Source organism: Lissotriton vulgaris, chromosome 1_1, assembly GCF_964263255.1.
Source record: "Lissotriton vulgaris chromosome 1_1, aLisVul1.2, whole genome shotgun sequence".
NCBI classification, from domain to species: Eukaryota; Metazoa; Chordata; class Amphibia; order Caudata; family Salamandridae; genus Lissotriton; species Lissotriton vulgaris.
In genome coordinates, this window is record NC_141685.1 from 268,583,070 (window position 1) to 268,594,901 (window position 11,832).

At 48.7% G+C, this 11,832-nt stretch overlaps 1 protein-coding gene and 1 long non-coding RNA gene across 2 annotated transcripts in view; both read right to left on the reverse strand.

Moving 5' to 3' along the window:
* Positions 1 to 10,336, reverse strand: part of LOC147746889 (E3 ubiquitin-protein ligase HECTD3-like) — a 523,212-nt gene extending 512,876 nt beyond the window's left edge. The window contains exon 1 of the mRNA XM_086952298.1: positions 9,632 to 10,336. Coding sequence (XP_086808424.1) covers positions 9,632 to 9,964 — 333 coding nt within the window. The 5' untranslated portion in view covers positions 9,965 to 10,336. The remainder of the gene's footprint in view (positions 1 to 9,631) is intronic.
* LOC147746891 (uncharacterized) lies at positions 475 to 6,296 on the reverse strand. The gene is made up of 3 exons (XR_015307497.1): positions 4,032 to 6,296; positions 1,888 to 3,894; positions 475 to 1,780 (listed from the first exon to the last, which is right to left on the reverse strand). It is a non-coding gene; the product is annotated as an uncharacterized LOC147746891 (long non-coding RNA).
* Positions 10,337 to 11,832: the final 1,496 nt, after the last annotated feature.

Sequence of the window (11,832 nt, forward strand, 5' to 3'; positions counted from 1 at the left end):
AATTCTGTTTGCTTGTCTCATAGATTCTGTTACCTCCCCCTTCCTTCCGCAGTGGTTGAAGACTTTTTTTATGACCGGGAGGAGCTGATTTTAGAAGGTTTTAAAGAAAGGGGCTGTGTAGCCATCTGGACCTGGGGCTTTGTTGTCCTTCAGGGACCTGATAGCTATTGTAATCCCCTTGGCTTTTATGTCTTGACCTAGTAACCTGGCTTCCTCGTTTGATATCTTGGCAAGTTAAGTCTGTCTAAGTAGGCCCTGCAGCCGGCCTGGTCAAGAGTACCTTCTCTTTTATAGAGCTCTTGGTAGAATTCTATGAACGTGTGTAGGATGTCCTTATGTTGGGTGTGTGCGATGTTGCTTGCGTCTGTGATTGCTGAGATGCAGTGTTGTCTTTGCTTGTGCTTAAGATATGACGCTAGGATTTTCCCTGCCATGCTCACCTCGCAGAGGTTAATTTGTTTGTATTTTTTTTATCCATAGGCCTGCCCGTTCACTAAGAATTCTGATGAATTCGTACTTTTTCCCTATGAGCTCTACAAGCGTACCTGTGTTCTTAGTGTCCCCGATATGTCAGGTTTCTAGTTGTTTTATGTCTTTCCAGTTGGTCTAGCTGTGCTTTTGCTTCTCTATCTCGTCTGACTTTGATCTCAATTAGCGCTCCTTTAATCGTCGCATTAAGCGCATCCCACAGGCTTTTGGGACTTATGTCTGGTGTGTCGTTGTCTTTGATGTAGTCCCTGATGGTTTGCTCAATTCTGGTTTTGTCCTCCTGCTTTGCCATGACTATGTTGTTAATCCGCCATCTGCGGGTGGTGTGTTCATTGTGTCGACCTGCTAGTTGTAGACTGATGCATGAGTGGTCGGAGATTGTTCTTGCTGCGATTTCCCTGTGTTCTGTCAAGTGTGTGTGCGAGCCTGAGATGAGGATGTAGTCTATTCTACTGTAGGAGTTGTGTGGGTTGGAGTAGAAAGTATAAACCCTGGTGTTGGAAACGCCAAGGATCTTTCAGGTTAAATCTGTTGCATATGTTCTTTAGAGTGTTGTGCGAGGCGGGGGGCCGGACCTGGACATCGATTGTCTGTCTAGGGTGTATAGTCATGTCATTCGAGTAGCTTGCCTCCAATTTCTTCGATATCCCCTCCCAGTATGATGTGTCGTCTGTATTTGGTGCATATATGTTTGCTACTAGTATGGTTTTGGCGCCTCTCTTCAACTGAGTTATTAATAGTCTCCCTTCCTCGTCATGCTGTTCGTTTTCAATGGTTATCTTAGATTTTCTATTTATCAGTGTGATGACCCCACAATTCTTGCTGACTGCTGGAGAGCAGGCTACCTGTCCTATCCATCTCGCCCTAAGCTTAGTCACGTCCTCCCTGGAGAGTTTGGTTTCGGGTAAGAGAATGACATCTCCTTTAGTCGAGTACCTTCTTTCTCATAACCGGGTGGTTTAGACCCTATACGTTGAGGGAGACTATCTTAAGGTCTGCATGCAGGGCTGAGTTGTAATTCTGTGTCATGGCTTACAGAGTGTGGGTCTCGCTATTCTCCCCCCCAATTTCCTTTGTTTTTTCCTTTCATGGGCTCTACGTTGGTGTGGTGGCTACAGCGTATGGGCACCTTTGGCAAAGCTGCATGCGCCAGGGTGACTGGTTGTAGTGGCATAATCGTACAGGAAGGTCTATCAGAAAGTTTGGTGTGGGCATATACGTAGACGAGAAATAATAGACATACAGGATAGACAAGACAGACAAGACGACACCCCCCTGCCTCGCCCCCTCCCTACCCTCCCACCCTGAGAAAAAACATTGTGCTGTAGATGTGCGACTGCAAGATCCCTCCCGCCCGCCCCTATCCCGGGATATACTAGTTCACTATTATGGTTCTACCTTACTGAGTCTAAGCTTCAGACATTTATGGACAAGTTTATCTAATTAGCCGCTCTATTTAAGTGTAAAAATAAAGGATATAGTAAGTCTTATTTCTAATCGAGCCGGGCTCTTCTCCACTGTGCACGGCTCGGTTGCTCCTCCTGTATGGGCCGCACGTTTGGGCTCTGTAGACAAGTTTTATAATCTTTGACGTGCCAGTTCAAGTCCGTTTCTTCAATGGTCTTTTCCTGAGGTAGTCTTTGTTGTTACTGGCAGTTTAGCTTTGGTGTGTTCATGAGTTAGTTATTTTTTCTCTATGTTGTCTTGAGGTATTTGTGTTGTTCCTTACGTTTACTTCCCTACAGGTCACATGTACACCACAATGGGCTTTTAGGCTAGTCCTGAGTTGCTTTTGAATTACACCTTGTAGGTCCTGCCTAGTCCGTCGTTAGATCCGGAGAGGCGCTCCTCTTGCTCGACAAAGTCATTGTCGTCTCCATTTCCTGATGGCCTGGTCCTAGCAGGTATCCTGAAAGTTCCGCTAGATCTTCAAAAGATATGCGACATTCCTTTGTTGTTTACCCTGAATTTAGTGGGGCCAGCGAAGGCGAACGTGATATTTTCTTTCCTTAGTTTGTCTCTCTGGGCAAGAAATCCTTTTCTTATGTCTGCTGTAGCTTTCGAGTAATCTTGTGTGAGGATTATTTTGTGACCGTTCCATTGTAGATGTGGGTTTTTCCGAGCTACTCCAAAAATGGTGTCCGTGTGGTGTGAGCGTAGTGGTTTGCATATTATCGGTATCGGGCCCGATCTGTTTGTTAGTCTGAAGGCCGGGACTCTGTAGGCCTTGTCAAGCTCGAAGGGGTTCTTGAATTTGAGATTTGTGAGCTTGGGTATGAGTTTCTGTATGAGTGACATAAATGAGCTTGCTTTATCCTCCTCCTCTTCTGGTATTCCAAAGAATCCTTAAATTTCCTTTTCTGCTGCAGTCCTCGAACTCCGCTGCTTGTTTTTGGAGGTCTGTGGTTGCCTTCACTAGGGTGCCGATCGCTTTGATTGTGTGCTGGTTCCCGACTTCTATATCGCTGACTCGCTGCTCAACCACTGATAGCCTATTGTTTGCTACATGGATGTCTGCTCTGACAGCAGCCAGTTCAAGTTGGACTGCGTCTGTGTTTTTTTGTTGTTGTTTTGGCTAGGTCGTGGACTTCAGCCAGTCTTTCTAGTGTGCTGCTGATATCAGTCTTCTGTTTGATGGGAGACTCCGTATGTCCTTCAGGTTTGGTTTTTATTTGTAGTTGAGAGATTTTCCCCATCATTATCAGTCATGATTGTTAGCCCTCTCTTTGCTTGGAGCAGTTCGAATCTCTTGCTGCTGCTCTGTGGTACTGGCTGGTTTGCGTGCTCCTGTGGAAGTTCGCCCTGTGGCTCGCTGCCGCTGCACTTGTGTAACTTGCTTTTGGGTTTTGGTTTCAATGTTTCCTGCTTGGCCCTCTGTTTTGGCCCTGAGGCTCCTGGTGCGTTTGTTTTCTTGTGTAATGGGCCCCTGTGGCCCGTGTTGTCCGCCGTGACTGGACTTCATTAACTATGTGGGTATGACTTCTCTATTAGTAGCCCTGTTGGGTTTGTGGCAGTTTTGGCGGTTGTTTGTTCTGTGTGTCGATGAGAAGTCGCTTGGTGTGGTGTTGCTGCAGGTAGCCCCCGCTGGCCCCAAATGTGCGGGAATTGGCGGGCACTGTCCTCTCGGCCCCCCTCCTTCAGGACCTCTTCTTGGGTGGCGTTTACCCTTTTGTGGCGCTGTCTCTTTGTCTATGTCAGTTTCTGAGGCCCACTGGGGGGGGGTCTCCGTTGGATTCTCTGTTCGAATTCGCTGTTGCCGTTGTCGCTCTGTATATTTTTCAGCATTTTTCCCCGCCGGTCCACCTAGTTGCGCTCTCTTTGTGTGTGGGCCGTTACCTTCTTTGGCCGTTTTTGTTGGCGGTACACGTTGATTTCTCCTCTCTCCTCCATGGTTGATTCCCCCTTCTAACCTCATAGATGCTAGTAAGCATTCCTCCCCAGTGCTGCGCTGTCCATTGGAACTAGTGCTGAATGGACGTCCAATGGTCGTGCGCAGCACTGGGGAGGTAGTGCTGCCGTCGGCCAACGCACCGACGCAGCACTTAAGGGGTTAATGTCTTTTTTTTTTCTTTTTTCGGCAGATGTTGCTGCTCGAGTTGTTCTTTTTCTTTGCCGCTATTTGGCACTCAAGAGCGCGCAGGGTCTTGTTTTGTTTCCCGTTCGAGGTGTCCCCTGCCAGGGTGTGACTCCAAGATGGCGGCCCCCTGTATCTCTCTTTTAGTTTCGTTATCGTTTTTGCCCATTTTGTTTCGTCGCTTTGAGGGGGTTGCTTGTTTTCCCGGTACCTCCGGGTGACCGCGACTTTCAGGGCGTTCTAGGCCGGTTACGTGGTTTTTCAGGGCCCTCCAGATCGCCTTCCCTCTCCCGTGCACTCCCGCTCTGCTGTGTTTAGTGCGAAGCTCTCAGCTACTAGGCGCCATTTTGAGGGTGAGTTCATGTCCGGAGTCTTGTAGCTCCTTCTTTACAGCTTAGTTCTGCTCTTTTATTTGTGGGTCAACGCTAGTGTGGCCCACCCTTCTTCCTCTTGCTTCACCCTCCTGGTCTCGCAGCTCTCGTTCGTCTTTTGGCTTTGCGGCTTTCCCTGCTCCGCACCGCACCCCTCTCAAGATGGCCGCCCCCTTCTGCGCTTTCAGTTTTGTTTTTCCCGCGACGCTTTGTCCGGGGTGAGGGAGATTCTGTGGGTCTTTCTCGGTCAGATGGTGCTGGTGTCGGGAGAGGTGGGGTGTTTTGCACTAAACTCGCAGACTGTGGATCCTCTCCTTTATCTCCGATGCCTCCGTCTCGTCTCTTGAGCGGGTCACTCAGATCATATGTGCCATTTTGGGTCTCCCATTTACTCCTGGGCTCCCGCTTCTGGTACCTCGCTTTTCGGTGTCACAGCTGCTCACATGATTCCTGTAGAATAGGCCCTTCTGTTCGCTGGGTGTTCCGATTCTTTCTGCGCTAGTTCGTTTTCCTTTAAGCGTGCTGGAAACACGCTTTGACTCGCTTCTTATCCTGGGGTGTAGCAGAGCTCTGGACTCAGGCAACTCTCCACATTGCCGTCCAAACGACACCCCTGGCAAATCAGTCTTGACCTTGCTTCTCGAGGGAACAGTTCAACCCGAACTTCAAGCCAGGTCTTCCATGGACGGAAACAAGCATCCTGGGACCGGTTTCGGGGTATTATCCCTCATCAGCCAGGCTAGCTTGAATATAGTGGCACAGTGAGCAAGAGACCCACGTTTGGGCATACCTGTCATCTTAGGGTAAAAAGTGCTACGCAAACAAATGATGGCCGGAATGCTGAATAAATCATACATTCACCCCCGTCAAGAAGTGTGCACTGTGTCACAGTGCAGGTCCTTATGTTATTGCGGAGGAAGCGGTCCTGATAGATGTGACTTTAGCTGCACAAGTTATGGGTGACAGATTCTTATGCCTCTGTGGGTCTTTCTGTGCCTGCTCTGCGAATCTATGGGATGTGCAAGTAAACAGCAATGCTGTTGGACAAGTTGTGTCTGCAATGTGTAACACAGATTTATACACAGCTATTAAACGCATTGTGACTGCTTTGTGTAACACAGATGTATGCACAGCTGTTGTACACTTTGTGCCTGCTCTGTGTAAACTGGATGTGTGCCCAGTTGTTGGAGGCGTTGTAAACTGCTCTGTGTAACATGAATGTATGCACAGCCATTGGGCACTTTGTGCCTGCTCGGTGTAAAATGGATGTGTGCACAGTTTTTGGACACGTTGTAACTGCTCTGTGTAACATCATGGATGTGTGCAAAGCTGTTGGGACACATTCTAACTGTTCTGTGTAACATGGATGTATGCACAGCTGTTGGACACTTTATGCCCGTTCAGTGTAAAATGGCTGTGGCAAAGCTGTTGGACACGCTCTAACCGCTCTGCGTCACATGGATGTGTGCAAAGCTGTTGTACACGTTCTAACTGCTGTGTGTAACATGGATGTGTGCACAGCTGTTGGACAAGTTATAGCTGCTCTGTGCAACATGAATGTGTGCACAGCTGTTGGACACATTATAGCTGCTCTGTGTAACATGAATGTGTGCACACCTGTTGTACACATTGTAACTGAGCTGTGTAACATGGATGCGTGCACTGCTCTTGGACATGTTGTTCCTGCTGCGTGTAACAGGAATGTGTGCACAGCTGTTGGACATGTTGCGCCTGTGTAGTAACAGGGATGGGCACACAGCTGTTGGACACGTTGTGCCTGCTCTGTAATGTATGTATGCACAGCTGTTCGGCACGTTGTACCTGCTCTTTGTAACAGGGATGTATGCACAGCTGTTGTGTGCACAGCTGCTTGACATGTTGTTCCCTCTGTGTGTAACAGATGTGTGCACACCGATGGACATGTTGTTCCTGCTGCAGTAACAGAGATGTGCGCACAGCTGTTGAACACATTATTCCTTCCAGGTGTGACAAGGATGTGTGCACAGCTGCTGGACCCGTTCCTGTTCTGTGTAACAGGTTTGTGTGAACAGATGTTGTGTGCACTGCTGCTGGGCATGTTGTACCTGCTCCGTGTAACAGGGAATGTGGGCACAGCTATTGAATGCACTGTTGCTGGACATGTTGTGTAACAGTGATGTGTGCACAGCTGTTGCACACTTTGTACTTGTTCCATGTAACAAGGATGTAGGCACAGCTGTTGGACATGGTCTGCTTAATATAGAAATAGGGATGTGTGCACAATGCGCCTGCTCGGTGTAAAGGATGCATGCACAGCTGTTGGACATGTTGTACCTGCTCTTTGTAACATGGATGTGTGCAAAGCTCTTGGACATGTACCTGCTGTTGCTCATGTTGTACATGGTCTGTGTAACCGGTACATCTGCACCGATATTGCTTAGGTTGTACATGGTCTGTGTAACCGGTATATGTACACTGATGTTGCTCATGTTGTACATAGTCTGTGTAACTCGTATGTACACTGTTCTTGCTGTGTTGTACTTGCTCTGCGCAAGGGCAAAGTGTACACTGCTTTTGCTAGTGTTGCATATGTTGTGGGTGTCACAGAATCTGTCCTGCTTGGCGTGACCCACCACGTACCTGGTAAGCGGATCCGAAGGCAGCCAGCCCCACAGGGCTCTAAGTGGACTTGGGGGTGGGGGGGTATAAAAAAGGTGTGGCCTATGTAATTAAGGGTGTGGCTTAATATGCAAAGTAAACATCTGCGCTTCTTATAGTGTCCTGCTTGACCCATACTGTGCTGGTCGACTGATATTTCCCTGCTTCTCTGAGCTTTCTGTTATTGCATCTAGATATACAACACAAAAACTGAGATCCATCTAAAACAAGCCAGCACTATTGACTTTGTAAATGATTGTTAAATGTTTAAGATAAATGAGCAAAAACAATGTTTTTCTTGTAATATTGGAAATGCTTCAAATATGAAATTATGAGACTGTGAATTACGCATTTCTGTGGTCTATGGAAGGTGTAGTGGATCACTTGCCTTCAAACCACATTCCTCTGAACTCTGTGTTAGACACTCCTGCACTTTTTCTCTTCACATCTTCCTGAAATCCTTCCTCTGCATATCTCGCACCTCATCTTTCTTCTTCAGCACTTTTCACTCTCCCTTGTGTGTACTTACTCGCATCTCCTTCACTTCACTACCCCAACACACAAGGCACCCATTCACTTGTACACCTTGTCAATATTTTAAACACTGTTTATCTCCTTCACATACATTTGTATTGAATCACGATTTCACTGCAATATGTGACCATTGCACTGTGCGATCTGCAGAGAGGCCAAGGATTGGATGAACATGAATTCTTGAAAATCTTTTTAACTGACTGAGAGTCACTGTGAGAAACTCACACTGCCTTCAGCCTCAACTGCAGAGATCTCAATTGTGGCCTGTTATAAACAACTGGAGGGGCCGGAGACGCAGGTCAAAGTAGGTACTAGAGTAATATATTAAGTAAAACATGTGAATATAAACAAGAACTAAATCGCTGACTTAGATTACCTTAACATGTGTTATATTCACTGTTCAGAAATCGATCAGTGTTTTTTGATTGTTGCGTTAAGAACATTATATTAGAGCCTGTAGGAGCTGTGTCATTGTTAGCTTTTCATTATTACCAGGGCTGAGACCAGGGACGGATTGGCACTGCGGGCACGGGCCGGTGTCTCAGTGGGTCGGTTTTCACCCCTTTACCAGTCCACAGAGAGCACTGACAGGGAGAGGAAAGGAGCTTCGCTGTGCGCCTGGCCGTTCAGCGATTATCAGCTGTGACCTCTCCTTGACCCCCTGCCCAGCCAAGCAATCATGCTGATGTTGGGCTGGGGAGGGGTGATTGTGTGCCAGTATCAGCCTCCCAGGGGGCCAGGTGTTGCTCATGCCTATGAGCCATTTCCACCTTGGCCCCACGCAGCCCAGAAACAGTGTTTACAATAACACCTCGCCCACAGCCCTTCTCATTCAGGGCCTAGTGGGCAGGAAGAATGGGTCTCACTATGGGGGCCAGGTGATGTGGGGAACTCGCACCATCATTACCTTAGCCTCCCCCTCACCCAAATGGATGGCCCAGAAGCTGTGTTTTTGTTTTAGCCCCTCTCCTGACACACCATTGCCCTGAGGCAGTGAAGGGCTGGGGAGGGCTGAGTAATTTACAAATAGTTGGGGCCTCACTGTTTTTCAGGTGCGCCTGCGCTGGAGGGCTGGCGAATAATTTTTTAAGCGAAAGGGGCCTCGCTGTTTTCAGGTGCTCCTGCGCTGGAGGGCTAGGGAATCATTTTTTAAGAGAAAGGCGCCTCTCTGTTTTCAGGTGTTCTGCACTGGAGGGCTGGGGAATAATTTTTTAAGAGAAATTGGCCTCGCTGTTTTTCAGGTGCTCCTGCTCTGGAGGGCTGAGGAATAATTTTGTAACAGAAAGGGTCCTTGCTGCTTTCAGATGCTCCTGCGCTGGAGGGCAGGGGGATAATTTTTTAAGAGAAATGGGTCTCGCTGTTTTTCAGGTGTTCCTGCGCTGGAGGGCTGAGGAATAATTTTGTAATAGAAAGGGTCCTTGCTGCTTTCAGATGCTCCTGCGCTGGAGGGCAGGGGGATAATTTTTTAAGAGAAATGGGTCTCGCTGTTTTTCAGGTGTTCCTGCGCTGGAGGGCTGAGGAATAATTTTGTAATAGAAAGGGTATTTGCTGCTTTCAGATGCTCCTGCGCTGGAGGGCAGGGGGATAATTTTTTAAGAGAAAGGGGTCTGGCTGTTTTTCAGATGCTCCTGCGCTGGAGGGCTGGGAATAATTTGGTAATAGAAAGGGGTCTGGCTGTTTTTCAGGTGTTCAGCTTGTAGGCATTGTCATCTTGGCCCTGTGTCCTTCACAAGAACAATATCCTCTCACTTATTCCTTGTGTGTTTCATGAAAGGGCACGCCCCGCAAATGTGGGCCACTTTTTTCGTCAGTGCCCGGGCCAAATTGTGATCCCAATCCGACACTGGCTGAGACCCAGAGGGACCTGTCCCACTTAAAGCCCTAGGTTTACAATCTGGCACCTTTGGTAAACAAGTCTACATTGGCAGCGCACCCTGGTGTGTTTCCACGACTCACCACACACACCACCTTCACCCACTAACTGTGAAGAGGAGGCCTTAGGATCTGACAGTAATCTGAGGTGTACCTGGTTCAGCTTGACCCAGAGCCCATAGCTGTTGCAGTATTCATCCCCAGTGGCCCGGATGCACCCGCCTCTCTTCACCTCGATGCTTCCCCGGGACAGCTTCTTCTGGCTCTGCTTGCCGTCGGATGGGGAAGCATAGACCGGCAGGAAGGTGCCCCTGCTCGCCGAGGAAGAGGAGGGCGAGGAGGAGTCCTTGCAGATCTTGTACTGGACCTCGGAGGGCACATAGCACAGAGCCTCGGGCAGGGGCTGCCCCCCTCGGAAGCAGGCGATGCAGTCCAGGAGGAAGCGGATCCTGCCCAGCAGCAGGTGCGGGGAGTCCTGCTCCACCATCAGGAAGCGCTAGGGTCCTTCCCGGGCGAGGCTTCGAGGCGCCTTGGACTGCAGCACTAAGGGTGTGGCTCCGGGGCCGATGGCTGCGTGTCAGTCCCTGATGCAGGCAGGTCTGGGGGCCTGTGGTCAGACTCCGTCAGTGCACTGGGGGCCCTCCCGGATCCCTGCAGTCCTGGGAGTACCCGGGTCAGCCGTCCCACCGCTGCCGCAGGGGCGATGGCAAGCCAGGTCGGTCTGTGTGTCTGCCGGCACCGCCCTGCGCCCCCGGCCCCTTCGCCAGTCCGCGGTGTCTGCAGAGACCACGGCGCTGCCTCGAGCGACCGGTAACTCTACTCGTTGAGTGCGCTCCAACTGCCAGAACTTCCTGGTCATGGAAACGGACGTAGGACTGTCCCGGACCAGCCAGAAGGCACAGGAGCGCGCGGCAGGGATGCTCCTCGCCCTGCCTTTAGCATCAACAGGGACTATTGAGAGGCAGGTCTGGCACAAAAGAAAACGAAGTACACAAATGAGCTCCCGCAGAAGGAAATACTGTTAGGAAACAGGGCTATATGTAACATGAAGTTAAAGGGGGTGTATGTGCATGAAGTCGTCGAACTTGGATGCAAATTTACTAAGTTTCTATGCAAAGCAGTGCACAAAGTGCTTTGCTGCATTGCGTAAAAGAGAGAGAACAGCGCCATAACTACTAAGATCTAGCACTATTTTCTTGCTTTACTTTAGGCAACTTTCCAATGCAAATTATGATTTGTGTTGGAAAGTAAACCCAACAACACTTTGCACTGGGTTTGTGTCACAAAAGTAAAGACAAACTGGTGAGCATTGTTACTAAAATATCTGGACCCAAGAATACCTTGACTGAGTAGTGTCACATTCATGACGCTGTCAGAAGTGTGATGCACTTGTTTTACGTTGTACACAATAGCTCAGATTTACCAACACTTTGTGACAAGCATGTGTCTTCCACTGCAAAACTTATGCTTGACAGAACACGTGCACCCTTGCTCTCTGGTACAAGGGCGTGTACATTGGCGCATGGCAGCATAAAGTGCACCAGCACAGGAAGAGAGGAAAACAGCACCATAGCTTACTAGATATGATGCTGCTTTGCTCACTCTCTTTCACTCAACTGTATTGCATAACAGTTAGTAAATCTTCCTCAGCGTTCACAATAGTTACACCAAATGGCATTAGCTTTATTAATGCTACAGGCAGAAGGAGACTCTTTATGCACTTGCATAGCAAGTTGAGTTACACTCTATATCCGTGTGTGCGTTGTTCCAGAGTCAGGCCTTCTAAGCCTGCTCACATGCGCTCTTATCAAAATCTCAATGGTGACAAGGTAGTCACCGTGTTTGCGTGGCAAACCCTTGGCCAATGACTGATGCTGGTATTCCTGCCCACCCTCACTACTCACTGGTGGCACTCCAACTGCACTCTACAACCCTGGTACTCAACTGGTGAGTGCATGCACACATGCTGCAGACCGCTATCAACCCACTTCTCACATTAATATGGGTATGCGAGAGCTGTCCATGTGACCGTGATCCATTCTGTGACATAAGTGACTAAGGAGTCTAGAGGTTGTGATGTCTCCCGCCTGCACTGAGTGATACTCATGGACTGACACACTGCAATTCTTACATACTACCACAAGGGTGAGCATTGCAAGATTTCACGAAGTCGAGGACAGACTGGAGCCAGGTGTAGGACTATTAGGAATAGACATTTCCTAATTTCGATTTCCTGCGAATCACAATTAGGGAATTGCTATTTCTAATGCTTGAAACTCTTGAGTTTCATTAGCGATTCCCAAGGGATTGCAAGTAGACCTACCGCATGCATGTGAATGAGGTAGGTCTCAATTT